The sequence below is a fragment of the Pundamilia nyererei genome, unplaced genomic scaffold (assembly GCF_000239375.1).
Source record: "Pundamilia nyererei isolate P.nyererei 1_Seehausen unplaced genomic scaffold, PunNye1.0 scaffold00067, whole genome shotgun sequence".
Taxonomy (NCBI): domain Eukaryota; kingdom Metazoa; phylum Chordata; class Actinopteri; order Cichliformes; family Cichlidae; genus Pundamilia; species Pundamilia nyererei.
In genome coordinates, this window is record NW_005187468.1 from 660,956 (window position 1) to 682,299 (window position 21,344).

A 21,344-nucleotide genomic window follows, 5' to 3' on the forward strand; every position below is an offset into this window, starting at 1 on the left:
TTTTTAAGAGGACAAGAGCGGCGAGGTCTATCGCGATAGCTTAATTTCTCTATCGAGTAAAAGTTATATCGCGATAGATATCGTTATCGTTCTATCGCCCAGCTCTAGGCTGAACACAAGAACATTAGTTGTCTGTGAAGGTTCTCAGTCATCCAGGTCATCGTAGTCAAAGGAGCTTGCAAAGAAAAGCGTCTGGACTGGCACAACTAAGAACATTAGTTGTTCCATTAGCATATGAATACTGGTTGGTTTGTGTGGCTCTTGAAAAAAAATGTAAGAAGAGGTAAGGTAGCAGAATCCAAACAAACAGAATTTAGGCATACAGGGATGACTGAAGGGCCACAGGCGGTGGCGTAACTTGGGTTAGCAATAAGCTGTTTTGTCATTGTGCAACATCGAAGTGTTGCTTACAAAGAAAAACATTGGTCAAGATCTGTTTCCTTCCTGTAATACATTTTTTGGGGGTGGGGTCCACCAGTGAAAGCGAATAGTTAGAGAAAACTGTAAAATTGATGTTGTTGCAAAAGAGGCAATAGAGGTTTAAAGCTTTTCACAAAAACCTGCGCTGGTCCTTCAGGCTAAGACCACATATTGACCAGCTCTGGATCGTGCCTGGATTTTTACTTCTGATCGATGTTTTGTGGTTTTATAAAAAAGAAAAAAGGAGAAAAGAAATCAGTTTATCAGTTTGGAGCAGTGTATTCAGTAGGTTTGGATTCAGCAATTGATCAACGTGACTGCTGCGGGATCACAGGAATATTTTTGAATTCTGCTGAGCACTGAGAGTATCTGTGTGTGTATTAATGGCTTGCTTTGTCATCGTATTTGTTTTTGCCATCCTGCTGTCAGTTTTAGACTGATTTTAAGACTAGACGTAAGGACATTTTTATTGTTTATATCTTCCACCATTCCTGCTTTTCTTCTTCTGTCATTTAATGGTCGGGCATTGTACAGCTACAAGCATTTCACCCCCATGTCATACTGTGTATGGTTGTGTGTGTGTGTGTGTGTGTGTGAGACAAATAAAATTTGAATTTGCTCGTAGTCGGATAATTCCAATCCTCATGTATCATTTCTGTCACATACAGTCTCTGCATGACACGAGAGACATGACAGACTACATATTTATCACGCTCTTATTTACAATCTCTGATAAACTGTGCTGCTTTAGCGTCGGCTACCTGCAGGTTTCAGCGCCTCACCCAGCCTGTGAGTAAATAGCGTGAGTGAAGACGCAGACACCTGCCCCGAACCGCTGCTGAGTTGATTAATAACAAAGGCTCCCCCCGCCTTTCTGTCAATGGATTTTCTTCTTACATTTCCAGTCAGAATTGTTCTTTCTTTCCCTTCCTTTTTCTCCCTGTGTTTCCTTCTTTTAGGACACACACATGCAGGGAGGCATTCCCACATACAAACACATAGATACACACTAAAGTAATAAATAAAAGCCCCAGGGTATGATTACAAAAGAAGGAGAGAGGAAAAAGGGGTGTAATATGAGCCTTTCTGGGACTTATCAGCATTTTGCAGAGACACAGACACCAGAGAGACAAAAAAGCATTTGAATACCAGCACAATGTGCAGGGCTGCATGCACTTGCCGCATATCAGAATCAACAGTATCTAATGACAAAAGAAGCTAGTTGGTGCTGAAAAGTGTCTCACTGAGCACAGTACTCTCAAGGCTTAAATGGCCATAAAAAAGTCCAGAGTGAAGTCACGCACACAAACGACAGTTGGACAAATATTAGCAAAACAAATCAAAATTGATTCTGTTTTTCTAATACTGTATCACTTCCCAAGCCCATCAGTCAAACCAAAATGGGAGACAGAGCTGAGGTAAAAATGGATTGAAAAGAGGCACATAGGAAAAAAACAAATAAAGAGAATAACAGAAAAGATGGCTAAAGCAAGGACGAGACAGTGGAAAAACAAGCAAAAGGACCAAAAAGCAATAAAAATAAAAAGAATCAAGAGGCGGAGGAGTAATTTTGCACAAAACATCCAAGACGGCCGTTTTGGTTCGTTTGACTTTCTCTCCTCCATCTCAGTGGATCATCTGTAATGACCATTCTCTGAAAAGCAAGCAGCTGCACGGACTCTAACTCATTTTCTCCTGCTCCCACGACACATTTTAGGGGGTAAAATGGATTGGAACTCAAGCGCAGAAAGCTTCTTTGAGACACACAACTGCTTTAACACCACGTTCCCAGACTGTGGTGGTTGGAAAAACTCGGGGGACGGACAACTTCCAAATGTGGAAGAAACTCTCTCTGTTCTAGCTAAGCATAAAGACTAGGCTGAGTTTTAGCTGAGATTCATGCAAAAAGAAAAAATGTGTAAAAACCTAAATCACATTAACTGCACTGAGGCCGTTTCCTTTTTGTGCGAGAACTTGCCTTGTTCGACAAGCTTTAATCCAAGGTCCTTACTTTGGCATGGCTGAATATAGTCCCTGGGTTCTTTTAATGGGAACAGCGCTGCCTTATACACATAGAGGCTTTTCATATTTAACATCAATCCATCCTTTCTGAAAGATTATGGCACCATAGGTTCTGTACCTGCACCTGACTCAACTGGTTACTCGACGTTGAGCTGCATAAAGAGCCTCCCCTCCAGGTAATAAGTAGACAGAAGTTGGGTATGAGTTCCACAGCAGGATGCCTCTGAGCTTGTTATGAGGTCTATTTTGAGTGGCTTCTTAAGCTTTAGCATTAAAACTAACTAAAAACAACACTGACCTTCTTTGAGACTGCTCAAAGACTCCAGAAGGCTTTTGTTCTGGTTGCTTTTCAAACGTCGCCCCCTCATCAGTTGAGGGTTCAAACACCTGAAAGAGAAGTTGCATATGATTGCATAGTGGTTATCAACAGACTTCCCTCTATGCTGGAAGGAAAGAAACCCCTAGTAGAAGAGTTGCTTTCTCTCTGCTGGTTGCGTTTGTCTGGAGGGGGTGTTAACTTTTGACTTGAATCCTTTAATCATCTGGACTTGAGAAGAAGCTATCCCCATCCTTTTTTTGTTTTCCTGTAGGCACTAGTACCAGCTGATATTTTTATTTATTTATTTTATGGTTAAATTTTTAGTTGTGCTTGTTTCATACTGGTTTAATTTTGACACTACAGACCTACTCATATTCGCCATTTCCCCATCTTTGCTTAACCTCTTTTTATGATAGCGTGTCCCTTTAAATCATCAGTAATGACTGCTCAGATTTTTCAAGCCTGACCTTTTATGGACTCCACGTCTGTCTTCACCTTGTTCCCTCCCCTCAGGTGTTCAGCCTTTGCCTCTCATACCTCTGAAATGACACCATCCGTGCACACTTGTTTACTCACCCTCCATCTTCAAACAGAGCCATATCAAGAGATGGCGCAGAACACACTGCTGCACTCGAGAATCAGGCAGCACTTGTATCCCACAACCTTTGTCACCCCATCTCTCAACACCATCTTCCTCTGTGACTTCTGCAGCTGTGTAATAGTTGTTATCTGAGAGGCCAGGAGGCGATACGATTAGTGTTTCTTGAGGTGCGGATTTCACACTAAGGAAGAAAGACTAATCCTATGGTTTCACATCTGTGTTTACAGTATATTATATTACAGGGTCACCTTCAGTTGATGTTTTTTTTCTCCCTCCTTTTTAACTGTTAATATTTGTGTAGTTTTTCACCTGAACTGCTTGTAGCCTCTGACTCTGAACTCTCTGCTCTCTGCTCTTATAGCCCTGGACATCATGTTGCATAACATTAAAGAATAGTAAGACCTGGCTCGTTAATGCATTTGGAGTGGATCGATATCTTGGCACACAAGTGTTTCCGTCATACCAATAACATGGCCTTTAGCCTGCAGCTTTAGAGCGTTTCAAAATGTCTGAGTGAGTTCTTGACCTTTTCTGTACAGACACTATAATGTCTCGCGGTCTAAATCTTTTATTCCCCCTCCAGGCTTGCGTTATAAGAAAATATACCCTGGATGAAAGTAGTCAGTAATCCCTTCGTCTGTGGCTTTACAAAGGGCTTTAATGCTTTTACATTAAACCACTGATGCAATTTGCAGTCATGTCACAGCATGCTGTTTTGGTTAAATAACACACGAGACACAGACTGTAAATAAAGATGAAACTGAAACATTTCTCAAGTATCCAGGATTTGGATTATTTTCCATAGTTTGTGTGTGTGTGTCTGTTCTTTTTAAAAATAATAATAATCAGTGCATTTTTTTAATGATTAAAAAAATCAATTAATATTCATCCATTATCTGCTACTTGTCCAGGTCACGTTATATAATCTTGTATATATTATCATGAAATTTTGAGGCAGCAGTCTTAATCCCACAGACCTCAAGGTGCTCAGCTTTTTCTATGATTGGTGGAAAAATGCAAGTCAATACGAACAAACCTTACCAGTTTGAATCGCACAAAAAAAAAATACAGATTTTGACACAACCAGTTCTGTTTTGAATCCCTATAAAAGACCTTTTATCTCTTTTCCTTATTTTGTATTGGGAACTATAATAAAAACATAAGAGACAAATGTTACTTCTCACTTATAGATAGCACAGGCAATAAAAAAGAAAAGAAAAGAAAAAAGAAAAACTGAATCAGCATCAGATGTATCGGCCAGACAATCGGATGCCCGCGCCTGTGAGTGTTCGTCTAACTGGATATGGATCAAGCCATTCTTGGAAGGGTTAATAATCACTATACTGGGACTCAATTCATCTATAATCTGAAGAAAATTTTCAGTGTTGGCCATGGCAAGCTGAATCAGGCTGCTCATGTTAAAAACTGGCACATAAAAGCTAAATGTACTGACATTCAATAGTGGATTTGAAAGGATTTGGATATGATAAAATCCTAAGAACAATTTTAAGATGCAGGAAATGATTCACGGCTCTGGAAAGATGCTAGAGAGTTTTGCATGTGATTATTTCTCTTTATGTCATTTTGCTATGGTCATTAGCATGCAAAGTGCAGCTTTGTACTGTAGTGTATATTACAACCTCATAAATTATTATTATCGCTCCTTAAGTGAAGACCTGTTACAGATACAGTCAGCAACAGCTGCTCTGATTTTAGCTAAATCTCAAGTAACATATTCAATGAATATTTATCCGTCTATCGCTGGATGTCAGCAGGCCGGACGTCACTCTGTGCTGCTCAAAAATTCCAAAGAGAAGTATTGACGTGTTAATATAGTCATGATCCGCTCAAAGGCTTAGGCTCCCATTGTTTTTAATTGAAGATGATATTTGGGGGATTTAGTGGATGTGGGTGTAAGCAGTGAGATGCTCTGCTGTGTGTGAATGTGCCAGAGGATAAGGAAGTGGAGGGTTTATTGTCTGAGCATTGAAATTGGGTTTTTTTTTTTTCCTGCGTTGGGATTTCATTAAGGTGAGAGAATAGGGCTGTCAAACAGTTCTAGCAAGGTGACTGATGTCTCCTCGCTACCTCAAAGGCAAAGAAACAGAATATATAACGTTCTTCATCCTGCGTTCGTAGCATACCGAAAATACTTATTGCATTTTGAATTACTGGTGACTGAAAGTGATGATAAATTAAAGAAGGATTCCTCAAAAGAGGTTTTTCTGCTTATCTATACATGTGGCATGCAAGTTGAGTTACTGAATTAAAAGTTAGGAGGTCTGTCTTGTCATGCTAATGGAGGCTGAGCATTGCAATTTTATCCGTTTAACTAAGTGCTTCCTTTATGATCGATGATTTGCTTAAGGGGCAGTTGGGCATTTCTGTTTGTACTCAGAAAATGATAATCCGACAGATGTTTTGGAGAAAATATTATGCAGAAGTAAAGGATCTCATTTCTCATCAGTTTCATGTGGTGGACTTGTACCATATTAATCCAGTAAAGCCACAGCGCAAACTTTTGAGTGCATATTGAGTCCTATCAGCACAAATGTAATCAATAATATTGGTTTCATTGATCTTTTCTGAGGAAATACAGTTTTGTTTTTTTTATCAGGATATATGCAAACTAATTCACTACTATCAACATTTGGTACCCAAATATATATATTTTTTCTTTCCTGAGAAGTCACAGTTTTAAGATGCAGCGGTGAAGCCGATATCCTCATGACATCCGAGTTCAAAGTCGTGTGTCTGTTTGAAGAATCGTATGGGGAAAGGAACGTATTTCAAAGCTGCCTGCATATAGTAATGGGTCTGTATAATGTTCACACATTGTGAAGAGCCATTAGTGAATGCATTTGTGAACATTTCTTTCAGCTTGTTATCCGGACGCACACTTGTGACACGTTGTTAATGCTTTGCTCTGTGAGTAAATTTGTGCCACTTTTGCAAAATGTAGCAATTAAAAGTAAAAGGTGTGCGGCTCAAAGTTTTCTATGAAAGATTTTCATGGTGGAAGTTTGTGTTTTATGGAGCTGTGTGACATCTACCAACTAGATCACATTGTCTACATTTTATGGTCTTTGGATCACTATAAGCGTGGAGCAAATCCAGTGCCACAAACTATCACGATGGTCAACCCAGCAGAAAATGATCTGTACTGCCCGACCATCATCACCACTCCCAGGTATTTTGAAGCAAAGGACAGAATTTTTGACTGCTCAGTGAAGTCCATGTTATCTCAATCTAACACACTCTTCACTCTGAGTGATTGCAAAACCTGCACTACATATCCAGCTGAAATAATATCTGCATTTCATCTGGATATTATTAACGGTCTCGCTTTTAAAATGCTATACATCCCAAAGTTTGTGGCCTCATTTCAAGATTTCTACAGCAGGACATTGAAAATTTGTTTCAAAATCACGATCCATGCAAGAAACAAGTCCAAGCGTTTCCAGGTTGAACACAATCCCCAGGCAGCTCACTCAAATAATCAATATGTCGGAGAAAAATTACTTCTGTAGGTCCTTCTTTCACTTCTGCTTTCTGCTGTTCCTCTACCTTTTACCTTACTTGTTCTAATAATACTGTAAAAGCTCTGTAATGGTTTATATTTACTTTCACCAACCCATCATTTTCTGTAGCATCCCTGCAATTTCATCACTGGCTTGTTTCTGAGGAGAGAGCTGCTGTCAGCAAGAAGTGTAAAAGTGGATGATAGTCAGTCAGTTAGGGTTTTCTGAGGGATTCGGGGGCATAAAGTACTTCTTTGGAAAAGTTTCTGTTACTCCACTAAGTTTTGAATCCCCTCTGCTCTCCACTTGTTCAGATTCCATCAGCTTCTCTGGCAAGGTCTATTGATTGGGCTGGCTCGGTGATCCCCAGTAACTGAAAGGAAGGAAAACGGTTTGACTGGAGGCTCCTGTGCAAACAAACATTACTTTGGAAAGTAGGGCTCTGAATGCATAAAGAAAGAGCAGCTCCTTGAACACAAGCTTTAATCCAGTGTTTCAACAATGTTGCGTATTCTAAACAATGCGCGCCACTGAAGCTCTGAGTCGAGAGATGTTTATCTAATAGCGAATGTAACGTTTGCATCGAATTGTTGTAAAGCAAAGGACTAATTATGCGTTGTTTTCTCTTTGGGCTTGTAATTATGTTCGGAAAGCAGGCTTGGTAAGCCACGAGCAACACTGCGAGATGTGCAGGAGGCCTAACAAATAGTCTGATATTCATTCTCCCTCTAAGGTTTTCGTTTCCACTTCATCTCTAGCTAAAGCTGATAAACCAGCTAGTCACCAACCCCGTTCATCTGGTGCCTGGCAGGCAGCGTTATTGATGATGGTGAAACTGCTGTGGTGAAAGCAAAGAGAGTGAGTAGCAACAATTAAGCTCCGATATGTTCCTGTGAGCTGTGGGAACTGCAGACTCTTAAGCTTTAGTTCCTGTGATGGTCATTAGATGCTGGCTTGGAAAAGCACACTTTAACTGTTCTGCAGTGCTTGAAACAACCCAAACTTCTCTGTGTATGCTACGTGTTTATACTAGTTGCAGTGGCTAACGAGGGAAATGATGTTGAGCCTTGCTTTGGTGCCTCTGCCTGAACAGTTTTACACACATTGTGCTCAGTTTTGCATCGTATTGCTGCAGTGACTGATCTATAAAGAAATAGCTCACCTGGAGTCACCTCAGAAACAGGTCAGTGATTTTACAGATACTATGTCCATTTTTTTTTTTAGTCTGGGTTTTGTCTACATAAAATATTTCTAATTTCCATTTCTGCAGGTGTGCCCCTGCCAGTTTTAATCCTTTGCAGCAATTCAGTGCAATTCAATTCAGGTTTATTTGCATGGTGCAAAATCACTTTCATAACTGGCACGTCAAGAGGTTTTATAGAACAAGGTAAAGACCCTGCAGTATTTTAAAGAATACATAGAGAGACAGCATTATGTGGTTAGGCTTCAATTCTAACTTTGTTGCCTTTATGAATGTTGGAGGGTTGCTTTTGCCCTCTATAACTTCTAAAGCTGATATAGACTGCCAGGAGTCGTTTCAGGGCTCATACAAGATTTAGCCTTTTATTTGAGCTTGAAGCTGAAATTGAATCTAGTTTTTAAGCCTTATTTATATCTCTTTTCCAACTCTGCTGTCATATTTCCCTTTATAGAAAACAAGTAGACTCTACTGGGGCTATTTTAGCACATTAACAGTTCAGGTTTACCTCCCCAACAATTCAACACCAGAGTCCAGACACTTTAATAGGGTCCTTGTGGCACTTCTCTCTTTTCTGGCATAAATCTTTCATGGTGCACCGAAACGCTCAATCCACTAGTGGTGGACGCTCAGGAGACAGTTTGGCACACGCTAAGGATCTCTCCTAATGATCCGTGCTGGAGAGAGCAGTGTGGACACCTGCCAAAGAAAGAGGGATACTTTTTTATTTTTTATTTTTTTTATTTTTTTGTGGTAGCTGGCGTGATGAATTTCACATCAGACAAAAATCCTGAAAGATTATTTTCTGGTTAGTATCTGAAAAGGCAGATCTCAAGCTTGGAGCTTGAATCCAGGTGTCCCCATCAGTTGTAACACTTGCATGCTTAAATAATGTTCCTTGCAGCTGGGTGTAAGTGTCTCTGAGTGTACCAATTGATGCTAATTACAAACACTATGTGGACACATTCTAATCAGAAATCTGTTTTGGCTTTACAGTTATTTAACTTTCAGTATTTTGTAGCTTCTCTGGAGGAAAAAAACCCCAATACAACTCTGACTTTTAATAAAAAAAAAAACTTAAAAAAAAGCTTATACTCTGAAGCATCTTTTCTGCTCCGCTTGCAGTATTATCCCCCAATTTAAACAATATCTGTAATGGGGATGGTTGGCTGATGTTGATCCCAGACATTCATTAATTCCACGCATGAATGATCTACAGCTCAGTTCGTCCTGGTTGTCCGACTGTGGCTCTTGTTTTGGGACTTGCTCGTAATTGACCAGAGTGTTGTGCTGACTCAGGGTGGCCTCACTGGCCTTCAGAGACCAAGAAGGCTGTGTCACCGCTCACAATAAATGTGGATTTAATAGGCAGGAAATGGCTCTGCTCCAGAGCAGGTCTAATAGGAGAGGCAAGAGGAAATTCGAGAGGGAAAGGTATTCAAGTTTAGGTGGGAAGTTTAAGGCAGAAACAATGGGAGGAAGCTGATTCTGTGTTTTTCCTGCCAAAGGTGCAGCTGGTTTCAGGTGATGACACAGCACCTCGTTAACGCAGCAGTGACTCGAGGCTATCATGCCAGGGTGCCGGGGTGATTTATTATCCGTTTTCCAATGAAAGCCTCCTCAGATTAGAGGGATGCCTCGCTTGTGGAACCAAATATAACAACTGCATTACAAAACAGGCAGGTCGGGAAAGGTGTCAAGAGCATTTTGAGGCGCGCTTCATGTTTATTTATGAGAGCAGGCTCTTGTCCGTGTAGTCTGAAATAATCCAAGTTGTTTATCTGAGAAAGCGATAAACAAGTCAACATGATTTGTGTATTTTTTTTATTTTTTCCCCCCACAAAAGGAATACACAGAGCATACAGGTATATGGGGGGTTGGCAGTTTCACTAAAACAGTATAGAAGCATACCACTGGCTCGTTTACTGTATAATCGACCTGTGAACATCAAAATACTGGTCCTTCTGTAACCGTTACCTGCTGCTGTTTTGCATGTATTTTTCTGCCTTTACTATAGTTTCTTATGCCAGGTCATTGCTGGATATGCACTGTAGTACAATGAAAAAATCCCATTACAGAGGGGGACCAGATTAGCGATAGTACAGCATATAAAATGAACCACTTACTGCTATTTTAGATTTACTCAAACGTAACAAAAATACAAGTCATGTAGCTCTGTCTCCTTCTTTCCCGGATAAAGCTCTCTCTGTCTGTGTCATGGATGAAGCTGTGGGGAACATTAATCTGAAAGTGACCTTTATGTGAATGACAGAATGACGTTACAGATTGATGAAGCAATAAATGTCTGAAAAAATGGGCTTTAGTTGCTTTGAGGACTTAATTGAGCTTAAAATCAGGCTGATGAAATTTCATAATTTTATAGTATGTGGGGAAAAAAACAAATATGGATGACATGTGACACATGAATCCAAAGTAACATCTTTTTCATGTATTTTTCGGGGGGTGTAAGATATTTCTCAAATGTTTTCTTAATCCCCACAGCACTGCTATAGATGGTGGTGATGTCATGGTGTGCAAGAACCGTTTCTGTCCCCATAAATGAAGACCTGCTCTAAATAGTTGTCTAGAATAAACTACAAGCCGCTTATCATTGTATATCTCTTGGCTCTGGGCCACTGAATCAAAGCTCAGTTGTTTACAGTCAACCAATAAGGTTATCTTCAGCTTAAATGTTATTTAATAATTGTGATATATCTATTTTTTTTGGTCATCCTTGTTTATAAAGTAATAACAATACAATGATAACACCCAAAAATAGTTATTATTATTAACCAGTTGCCATGTTTTCTTTTCTACTCATGTACAGAAGTTACACTCTTTATGCTAAACGTTGATGTGCTAATTATGATGCTGTAATAACTACTACAGATACTGATTAATAAGACTGAGGAGACATGTTTTTGGTTTTGGTAAACTGATCAGACATTTAGAATAAAATTAGTCCAAATGCTGTGATAGGACAAAAGGTTTCACTGTGACAGCTCCTGACTGATTGTTACAAATAATTACTAAAAATAACATCATTATGTGCAACTCCGCAACATGAAGTCATAACCCTTATTATGTTTCCTGAAATGATTCCATAACGGTGTGTTATGAGCTCTTCTTCTGGTGGGTGAGTTATGCTTGCTTTGTGTTTGGAGATGATGTTCATAGCTGTGATGAATCTTGTAACATCCGGTGTTTTTGAGAGGAGGACAGAAATAAAAGGCAGTCTGTCATCTTTAGATGTTGTAAAATCCAATCGGTAAGATAAACACATGCATAAAAGCCTGCATGTTGTAGCCAGCGCAGCAGTTGGTTGCCAGTATTGGGGTGCAGTGCCAAGTGAGCGCAGCTTGTTCCAGTCTGACAGAGTGGACTAAAAAAATTCAGTTACTTATTATTTTTCCTTGCTCAATAAGAGCAGAGACACTATGTTGATAAAAAAATATTGAGCCTTTTAATCTTTGAAGTTACATGTTTTCAGTCCCATTAAGTATAACGAAATGTGATATATAAATACAGTTGCCATTGCCACAGGTGTATAAAATCAGGCACCTAGCCAGGCGGCCCCTTTACAAACATTTGTGAAATAATGGGTTGTTGGAAAGAGCTCGCTGAATACGAGTGTGGTGCTGTAATGGGATGCCACTATTGCAGCAAATCAGTTTGTGAAGCTTTTTCCCTTCTAGATATTCCACAATCAACTGTAAGTGGTCTTATTGCAACATGGAACGATTTAGAAACCACAGCACCTCAGCCACAAAGCAGTACAGCGCATAAAGTTAGAGAGGTTGCAGAGTGCTGTGCTCTGCTCACTGCTGCAGATTCCCAGACCTCTGCTGGCTTCAATATCAGCACAAAAAGGGATCTTCACACCTGTAACATCTACACAACCTCTACAGAGAAAATATCCATCCATCCATTTTCATCCATTTATTCAGCCCAAACAGAGAAGCCCAGACCTCCCTCTCCCCAGTCACCTCCTCCAGCTTAGGAGGAGGTGACCGGGGGAACAACAAGGCATTCCCAGGCCAGCCGAGAGATATAATCTCTCCTCTGAGCCCCTCCCGAATGGCCGAACTTTTCACCCCATCTCTAAGGCTCCGAGATACTTGAACTCCTCCACTTGGGGCAGGAACTCGTCCCTGACCCGGAGTGGGCACTCCACCCTTTTCCGGCTGAGGACCATGGCCTCAGATTTGGAGGTGCTGATTCTCATTCCCACCGCTTCACACTCGGCTGCAAACCGTTCCAAGGTGAGCTGAGAAAATAACAAAATGATAAGAGGAGCATCTCAATTTCAGCTTTGTCTATTTAAAATTGTGTGTTATATACTGGGATTTTTATTATTTGAGCTATTTTTTTTTTAAAAATATTTTGTAAATGTTGTAAATTATTTAATTGGTGCCTTGATTTGTTACAACTTACTCTCTTTAGCAACTGTGACCACATAATTACCTCTGGGATTAATAAAGTGTCCTGATTCATGACATGGTCTCAGGCACAAAGAAGCCCCGCCCACTTGCCAATCTTCTGTGAGCATCCAATGAAACGTAAGTTGGCTCAAAATGAAGGAGTAAAGAACTTCTGTTTCAGACAGTGGTTGAACTGAGAGGTTGCAAAAGACCCTGTTTTAGATAAATCAGTGTTACTTTGAACAGTGAATCAAATATGGAATGGGAAATGAGAAATGAGTCCCTCTCTACCTCAAACCAAAGACTATAACATAGTGCAACATATTCATAAGTGCCTAACAGAGAAAACACAGAGCATTATGTCATCCTGTGGTTCTTATGCAACACCAAACAGTGGAAGCAGCAGATGGACGCCATCGACTCTAAATTATGACGAGTTGTGAGGGGAAAACTGCAGATTTATATTGTTTGGGAATAACCATATGGGAACCCCCTCTTGCTGAGTAATTGTGTTTGCATTTGCTGTGGAATGCCGTGGGTCACATTATTAAAATATATGCTCAGCCCTACCGTTCAGAGGACTTATCACTTCATCAAAACTTCCGATTCAGACCTACCCCTCTGGCACACTCTCGTTATACGGTCTCTTTCATTGTAGCAGTGGTTTTGCTTTAGAAGCTGCTTTTTTCTTCTACTTGTTCTTCTTCTTTTTTCCCATCAGAGAAACCCCAGCTCAGATTGTCTCTGCCAGATGCTTCCTTACTCTAAATCATCTTTTGAAGTTCTAATCACGGGTATAAAATGGCCCGTAAAAGCTCTTTTGTGGCTGCCAGTTATTGTATGTCCAAATATAACAAAATGGTTTGAACTCACAAAAAGTGACCAACCAGCTGTCGGCTTTAGATCCTCAACCTCTTGCTAACAACAACCCATTGAAGTCCCTTTTCCACTTGTTCTTTCATGACTTCTCACACATGACTCACAGATTTGCATATCAGCCCCCTCTTAGTCACCGGCAGTGTGCGATTATGCACCTTCTGATACATTCTGTTTGTACATTAATATAAGCAGCAGATGTGGATTGAACAGATGCAGGAACCCCAAAACGTATCATCCTTTGAGTGTACAAAAAGCACATCTACACATTCAGCAAAATTGTTCTAAATGATATAACCAGCCATTCATCTTTTGTGTGAAGCTGATGCATAACTGTTCAGTTTATACGGATTACACCACTAACAGAGTCTGATATACACCTCGAGATGACAAATGTTTTGTCTTTTGTATTTTGCAACCTTAAAAATGTAATTTTTCATTAAAATTCATGTCAAGCTTTTTATGGATTTATCCCTAAAATGACTCACTTCTTTTAATCTTGCCACAGCAAATGTTTAAGATCCTGCTTCATTCCATTCCCCATTTTTGTGGCTTTAGATATCCTTGCTATTGCTCTGATTGATGCTGATCAGTTTGGGGTCCCTGCATTCGAGGATTTTACTGACTTAACTGTACACTCCTGTAGTGTAAGGGAGATTGATGAGCAACTCTATAAAACCACATTTGGATATCCACTATGTTTTTATAGTCTAGGTGGTTCTAATCCTCTGGGCTGACATTAACTAGATTTAATTTCTTTTTAGCCAAAAAAACCAGTATTGCATTTTTAAAAAATGTAGCAGGAAGGGAAATGAATACTTGGATATGATCTGGATCACATATACCCATCTCGGCCATGTGATCAGCAATATATCACCATGTGACCAGCTTTTGACCTACGGTCCCCGGTTTGTTTTAATCACTGGCCCGCTCGTGGATCGCCTCTCCCAACAACGAGCCAATTACTTCAACCAAAGAACAGTCGGAGCGCTGTCAGATCACGTCTGTGTCTTCTCTGTGTGCCCGTGGAAATGGATCATTCATCCATTTGCCCTCTTGAATAAGCAGCTTTGGGGGTAGCATGCTGGGCTGCTGCTGCAGCAAATATTGACCGGTGCAGATTGCGTCACGATGGTGTGTCGATGTGTCGTGTCGCTGTACACCAACAGTCGTATAGCTGTGTGACCTCGATCTTCCCACGCTGTGACCCCTGCAAAGCAATACAGCAACACAGATGTGAGCTTCAATAGCAAGTACTGGCTGCAGTTACATGCACACATAACTTGAAATTACTTGAAGTGGAAAGGATTTTAACACTGATGTTTTTGTATTCACCAGTGCATTTGATTTTCATCTACCTATTAAATAGTACCGTTTAAGAATGAAATCCTCTATTTTAGCATACTCTGAAGTCAATCTGTTACTGATTAATGCTGCCATTTTACTTCTTTTGCTTTTCTTAACATTTATTTGATGATTATAAAGTCCAACTTCCATCATGCCATTTAAATTTTTTTTTAAATGCTGTGGCATATCGTCTGTAACATCCTTCAAAAAGAAACGGAGAAGGACGAGGAGTTTTAACATTTACCAAATCCTGCATTTTGTGCACTTTTTCCTATTTCTTTTGTGCTTTGGCTTTTAAATCCACCAGAGGAGTGAGACAGGCTGACATTATAAAAGATGGAGTAAGTTTCAAATAAAACTTGAGACATTTCCTGGTTTTCATTCTGTGAGGCAGAGCGTTCTGTCGAGACGCAGCGAGGCTGGCTCTGGCTATTTTTGTTCTTTAAACATTTACTGGAGAAAATGATTACCTTCGTGAACATATTTCCAGCGTAAGATTCATTGCTTCTATTTCCCTTAATCATATTGGGTGCTTGTTTTTCCACATTCTGAGCGATTGCTGCTGCTTTCATTGTCGGTATTCATTTGTGTAAATGGGAAAAGGCGCTGTTTAAAAAATGCTGCTTTGTCAGATTTAATGCCAGGTCTGAAGTAAGGAGAAACAACAGTGATGACCCTTTACTGATCTGCGAAAGGTTTTCGCTGCATAGTCATTCAATATGTGGTGCAATTAAAATGCCAAGCAACAAATTATACCGGCACCGCAGCTCCAGAATAGTTATAGAGCTCATAATTCATTTGATACCAAATCTTACCACCCTGAATTTAAGACTAATTTGAGCAGTGCGGTTGTTTCCAGTATGAAGGATAGCCGGAGCTCTGTATGCTTTGTGGTATCTATAATAAGCTTTTAGGGTGAGAGGATTTTCAGCTGGAGGCCCTGTCAGCAATAATCAGATTCATATTTATTTCCCAAAGCTTCATATGAAACCACCTTCAGAGAGAAGTCTTACAGCATACTATACTGATAATAGAGATGACATCATCTGGTGGGGATTTTGGAAATCCTGACTCATCTGCCCACATCTGTGCACATACTGACCGCTTTGGGTTGTGTTTGCTGTATTGTGTGCAACAAGAAGATGAATTTAATGAACCTGTCACTACTGAAAGCACTTTGTGCAGTTTGAGCTGTAATTACTTTTTAGTTTATTTTCAAGCATTCTGCACTGAGCACCCGTCCATGCATCGTGGCATTTCTTTTACGATGGTATAAAAAAAAAAACATTACATTTTTATTTGGGGTGCTTTGATGCCCAATTATGATAGCCGCTGAACTGAAGGGAAACGTTGCTTAATCGAGAGGTCCTCTGTAACTACAAATGATCCATGTTTATTAGCAGTACAGTGGTTGGAGATGCATTTATATTTGTGGAGCTAAAATGTAGGATTCCCATTCATACGAGTGCATCCAGAGTTGCAGAGCCTTTGCTAGAATGTCTCTAGCGAAGAGCTCAATGTCATTGTGTGGGAGCTGGAGATCTATTGGTAATCAACAGCAAACACTGGAAGCTTTGGCAGCAGGCTCGGTCTGGGTGCTTTAGCTCACTGAACAGTTCAGCGGGAGAGAGTGGAGTTCTTGCAGGAGAGAAAGACATAAAATAAAAGGCTGTGAAAAGTGGGTAAATCTTGCAACAAAGCGGCAACATTGTTGCAAGATTTACCCACTCGAGTCAGATGGTGGCAACAATTCAGTTTACAAGAACTAAATCGTGATGATTTAGTTCCACATTTTAACCAAACCAGTATCCTAGATCTCAATAGTTGAATCAGCTACGGTGTAGATGTGGGGACAATGGATGGAATCCCATTTTGTGCAGATGTTCATCGACCCCAGAAAACGACTCATTGAACCCTGATTTTTCTTTTCTTATTGTAACCATTAAGTCAATATTTGTTTATTTCTCATGAAGTTTTGCTATATTTACGTTACATTTTCTACATATATTCATATTCCCCTCAGGATACTTGTAATCACTTTGTTGATCTCGGTAAAAAGTCAAGGATGTAAAAATTGATGCTGTGATTCACATTTGATTCTTACTCTTGTTTCATTATTAATAGGTTTCAGAAGAAAGTAGGCTAAAAGAGAATTTTTACTGACTCGGTTCTGATTTCTTTTTATTTTTCATTTCATCGCATTTACAAATTCTTTCTCAAGCAAATACGGACAATGTTAAGATTACGCTGCCAAATTTCTATGGCCGAGTGCTCAGCTTGCACACGGATGTATTGCAACTGTGCCCCCTTAAATATTATTTAAACTGATATTTAAATCAACATTTGATGTAATCTTCTGACTTTTAGCAGTTTGAAGAAGTTTAAAGTTGTTTTCTTGGAGGTTGGTCACTTCTGGAAAGCTATAGTCATTACATGACATTTACAACAAAGAGCTATGAATATATTTGATTAGTGTGCTGCTGGTGGATGAGAACGCTTTAATCATTTCTTGTAATCCTCTACTTTTTTGTCTTGCTCCTTTTTGTTCTATATTATTGCATTGGGAAGTTTCTTTGCAGATCACAGCTATCTGAACAGCAATATGTGCTGCTCAAAGAGGTTTACTTTTGTCTGCAGACACCAGTCAGTCTGTCATTTATAGCAGTAGCTGCTGTGAAAATGTCAACCGTATTGTTTAGCAGTGTGGTTTATGTGTTTATAATTGCATCCGTGTCCTTAATTCAGACCTGATCAATATCTATCATTCTGTTTGCCTGGAGCTATACCAATTTAATTATGACTGGGTTTGGAGCTGCGATGCTTTGCTGTCAGCCGACTGACCCGTTTGTCTGCCCTCTGTTTATTTTGCAGATGATGAAGTTTGCCTGGGATAACTACAAGCGCTATGCTTGGGGCAAGAATGAGCTGCGGCCTTTGACGAGAAACGGGCATATTGGCAACATGTTTGGTGAGTATTTGCTGGAGACTCAGAAGGCCTGAAAGGTCACCTGGTTTTTTGGTATTTATTTATTTATTTGTAAGACCCACTGACCTGTCTCTTGGAAGACTTTCATGTGAAAGACAGACTAAAACTAGGGAGGGAGGCAATTTTGTGATCAGTAGAAGCACCAGCCACAGAAACTAATTTAAAATCTATAGTTTTGTGTTTGGGTGGACAAAAGAAGGATAAGAAGGTTGCAAATGTCTTTATTAGAAACAGACCAAGGCCGACTGTTTCTCAGTTTGGAACGGATGGACAACTACACCAATCTTAAACTCTCACAGGCTAGCACTGATTTAGAATTTCAGAGCAAGTAGTCTGCCTAAAATAACAATTTGACTGAAAGTTGATTTTTGGCTTTTTAATTCCATGTTTTTGTGCTGTGCTGGGGAGAAAAAAACACTTCATGAAAACACTTTTTTTTTTCCCACAGCAAAATTAATATGACCCCACAGATAAACAACACTGACATCCTGATAACAAGCCAATACCGGCCCATCATGATGTTCCCGCAGTATATTTGGAGATGGTTTTTGTCCCGTTGCTTACTGATACAATTTTTTTTTCCAGTTCTGAATGTCTTTCTAACAACTAACTGACCGCGCACACAAACAAAAATCAAATTTTCTTCAATACAACATGTCATCTTGGCAATTTAAAAAAATAATAAAAAATTTTTTAAACTATATAACTAAACTAAGTTACATAAATTTTCTCTCACTTTAACAACTAATATTAAAACATGCTCACATTGGTGAAGTTGGTTTAAGTTTTTGTTATAAATGTTTTGGCAAACTTTGTGTCTTCAGTCACAACAAAGACTTTCCACACTAACTAAATGTTAGCACGTGGCCTACTGCTGTGCATGCGTTGTTGCACATGCACGAGGCTGATCAGCTGGTTACTGATTAGGGCAGAGAAAGCCGGAAATCAGCCGATTCCGGTTCCTCGCCTGTCAGTTGTTGCATCTCTATATATTATTGCAGCGGTCCCCAACATTTTTTTTTGCACCACGGACAATATTTTCATAGACTGGCCTTTAAGGTGTCACGGATAAATACAACAAATAAAACCAGTACCAGTACCAAAAAAAGAAGATTTATTCATGACGCACAGGAAAAGATTAAAAAATAGTGATAAACACAGATAAAACCCCAGAAAACCATAAATTTCCCACTCGAACATTGCGGCCCGGTACCAAACGACTCAGTGGGGGTTGGGAACCGCTGTATTAGTGCATCAATATTCACAAGCCCTCAAATGTACTCAGGATGTCGTCCAGCACCTCATGACGTTAAATATGACAGACGTTAAATAAGCCAAGAAGAGAAACATAAAGTCACAAGGTCCTGCGTAATTTTGGATTTTGATAATAAGGCAGCACACATGGATAATCTAGTTAAATGAGGAAAACCAAACAAAGTAGTTTAAGCTCTGCTTAAACCAGAACTGACATCCAACTCAAAGCACAGAAATAAGTGAAGTGCTATTAATCCTTTGCTTTTGACGTGGGCTATGTTGTGTAACATAGCCCACTCTCATTAACATTTATGTTAATGAGAGTGTGGGGAGTGAGTTGGAGGGTGGGGTGGGCTGTTTTTAACTATGTAAAGCACTTTGTGCTACATTGTTTTTTGTATGAAAAGTGCTTTATAAATAAAGATTGATTGATTGATATCTCCATAATATTTCCATAATTAGACATTTGACGTAACTGTCTATTAACTGATTCAGAGAAAAGCAATAGTGCCTTAGACATGCGGTGGTTAGTCTCATATTGTAGCCTACTTTCAGACGGTAGGCACATTGTTTAATTTTAAATTAAAAATTAAAATAAAATATTTATCTTTTGTGTCGAGCTTAGAAATAGAGGTTGTTTTGCACAGTTTTGCTTCGTTGGCTTTTGATCAGCTCTTTCAATACTGAATAATAATTGAAGCCATGTAATGGGCAACAATTCTTATAGCTTATAGCTTATAGCTTTTTCACTCAATAATCTGTATTTGTAAATTCTGTTTGTAAAAGACAGTTCGTTTGTTTTGAGGTCTTTATAATGCTCTTCTTCTTTTGCTTGTGCTTTGATGGGGCTGCTTTTGAGAAGCTGCAGGTAGCAGTAGTTTAACTCGAATTTCAAATGAGACAAAAGCAACTGGATTTCTACAGATATAAAAATATATTATACCTGCACACCTTCTGAAAACAAATCATAGGTAATGAATTTTTAAAAAATCCAGCTGTCATAAGAACGACAACACATCGCACTTATTTGCACCTCAGTGAGCTTTTGACACTATGTTTTCTTGAGCTTTCACTCAGCACAGGAAACCTCGCAACCTGCCAGGGGTGTCACAGTCTCCCAACAGCCTCTAATTGGAGCCAAATCCAGAGGGGTCCTGCAGTCCTCTGCAGTGGAGCATATCAGTCAGTTCGCACTTCTGTGCCTGAGGGAAATCCCACAATAAAGCTCTTAATAAAAGGTGGATCAGCTCTTATTAAGACTTGGGCTGGTACTGTCTTCCATACCTGAGGTCTTCCTCTTTCACTTCTGTAGGGATTCACAAGTATTAGAGAGGTTGTGGTTAAGAGGAGTCACTTTAAAGCAAAGGCCTTGAGCCACGTTTTAAAGCAACTAATCCAGGATCACCCTTAGATGAAAATGACCAAAAAGAATTCAAACACAGATTTTGCCATCATTTGTTTATTCAACCGGTTTGGTTAATGTTTGTAGTTAAAGCTAAGACATCAGAGAAAAGTTTTGTTCTCGACCTATTAGTTATAAAAGAATAAGGTTTTAAAATCTGTTCATATGCCAGTTCAGTCATTCTCAAACTGTGGTAGGCTTACCACTGGTGGTACGTGGGCTCCCTCTAGGGGTACGCGGGAAGTCTCCCCCCAAAAATGTAAGATTAAATAATATGCCATGTTCTGACTGAGGGATTTCTGAAAAAAATCAAACGTACAGCTCTGTTTCGACGTGCACGAACCATGAACAAGGGTCATGAAGCCAAAAATCCAGCAGCTTAACCACCACAGCAAAAATTAAAACGTACAGCTCTGCTATCACTTCCAACATAAATGAAGACAGAAAACTAAACAGCAGTTTGTAGGGTTAATGAAGCTGGGCTAGCTGGTATATAATGATGTGCTACGTGATCGCTAGCTACACAACTATGTTAGCATAACATAAACACAGTGACGCTGGAGGATGAATATGGGCTCAAAATGTGGTCATAAATATTTTGTACTTGTAAATCAGTTTTGTACTTGTAAATCAGGATTTGTATGTGCAAAAATCAGAGAACAGATGGGTTTGGCTGTCGGAGGGGCGCTTTTTTTGAACTGCAGGTCTTTGAAGGGAATAAATGCCCTTTTACATGCCAACCAAGCGTTTTCCTTCATCACCATGAAGGAAAACAGTCTCTGGTCGTCCGAGTTTGGTGATTTTTGTGTAACAGGTCTACATGTTTAATACAGGGACTTCCGCAGCCTTTTCAACAGCGCTGCGGACCGCGGGGCAGCGGGCAGTGTTTTGGAAATGACAGTCTTCGTTACAAAGCTTTCTTCGTTATGAATTAGCATACATGTTTTTATTGAACATTTGAAGAACTAGCAAAAAAA

At 39.6% G+C, this 21,344-nt stretch overlaps 1 protein-coding gene across 2 annotated transcripts in view; it reads left to right on the forward strand.

Annotated features, from left to right (window-relative positions):
* LOC102196925 (mannosyl-oligosaccharide 1,2-alpha-mannosidase IA) overlaps positions 1-21,344 on the forward strand; it is a 181,281-nt gene that overhangs the window by 59,737 nt on the left and 100,200 nt on the right. For both annotated transcript variants that reach the window (XM_005736070.1, XM_005736071.1), the window contains exon 2: positions 17,597-17,693. In XM_005736070.1, the coding sequence (XP_005736127.1) occupies positions 17,597-17,693 (97 nt within the window). The remainder of the gene's footprint in view (positions 1-17,596; positions 17,694-21,344) is intronic.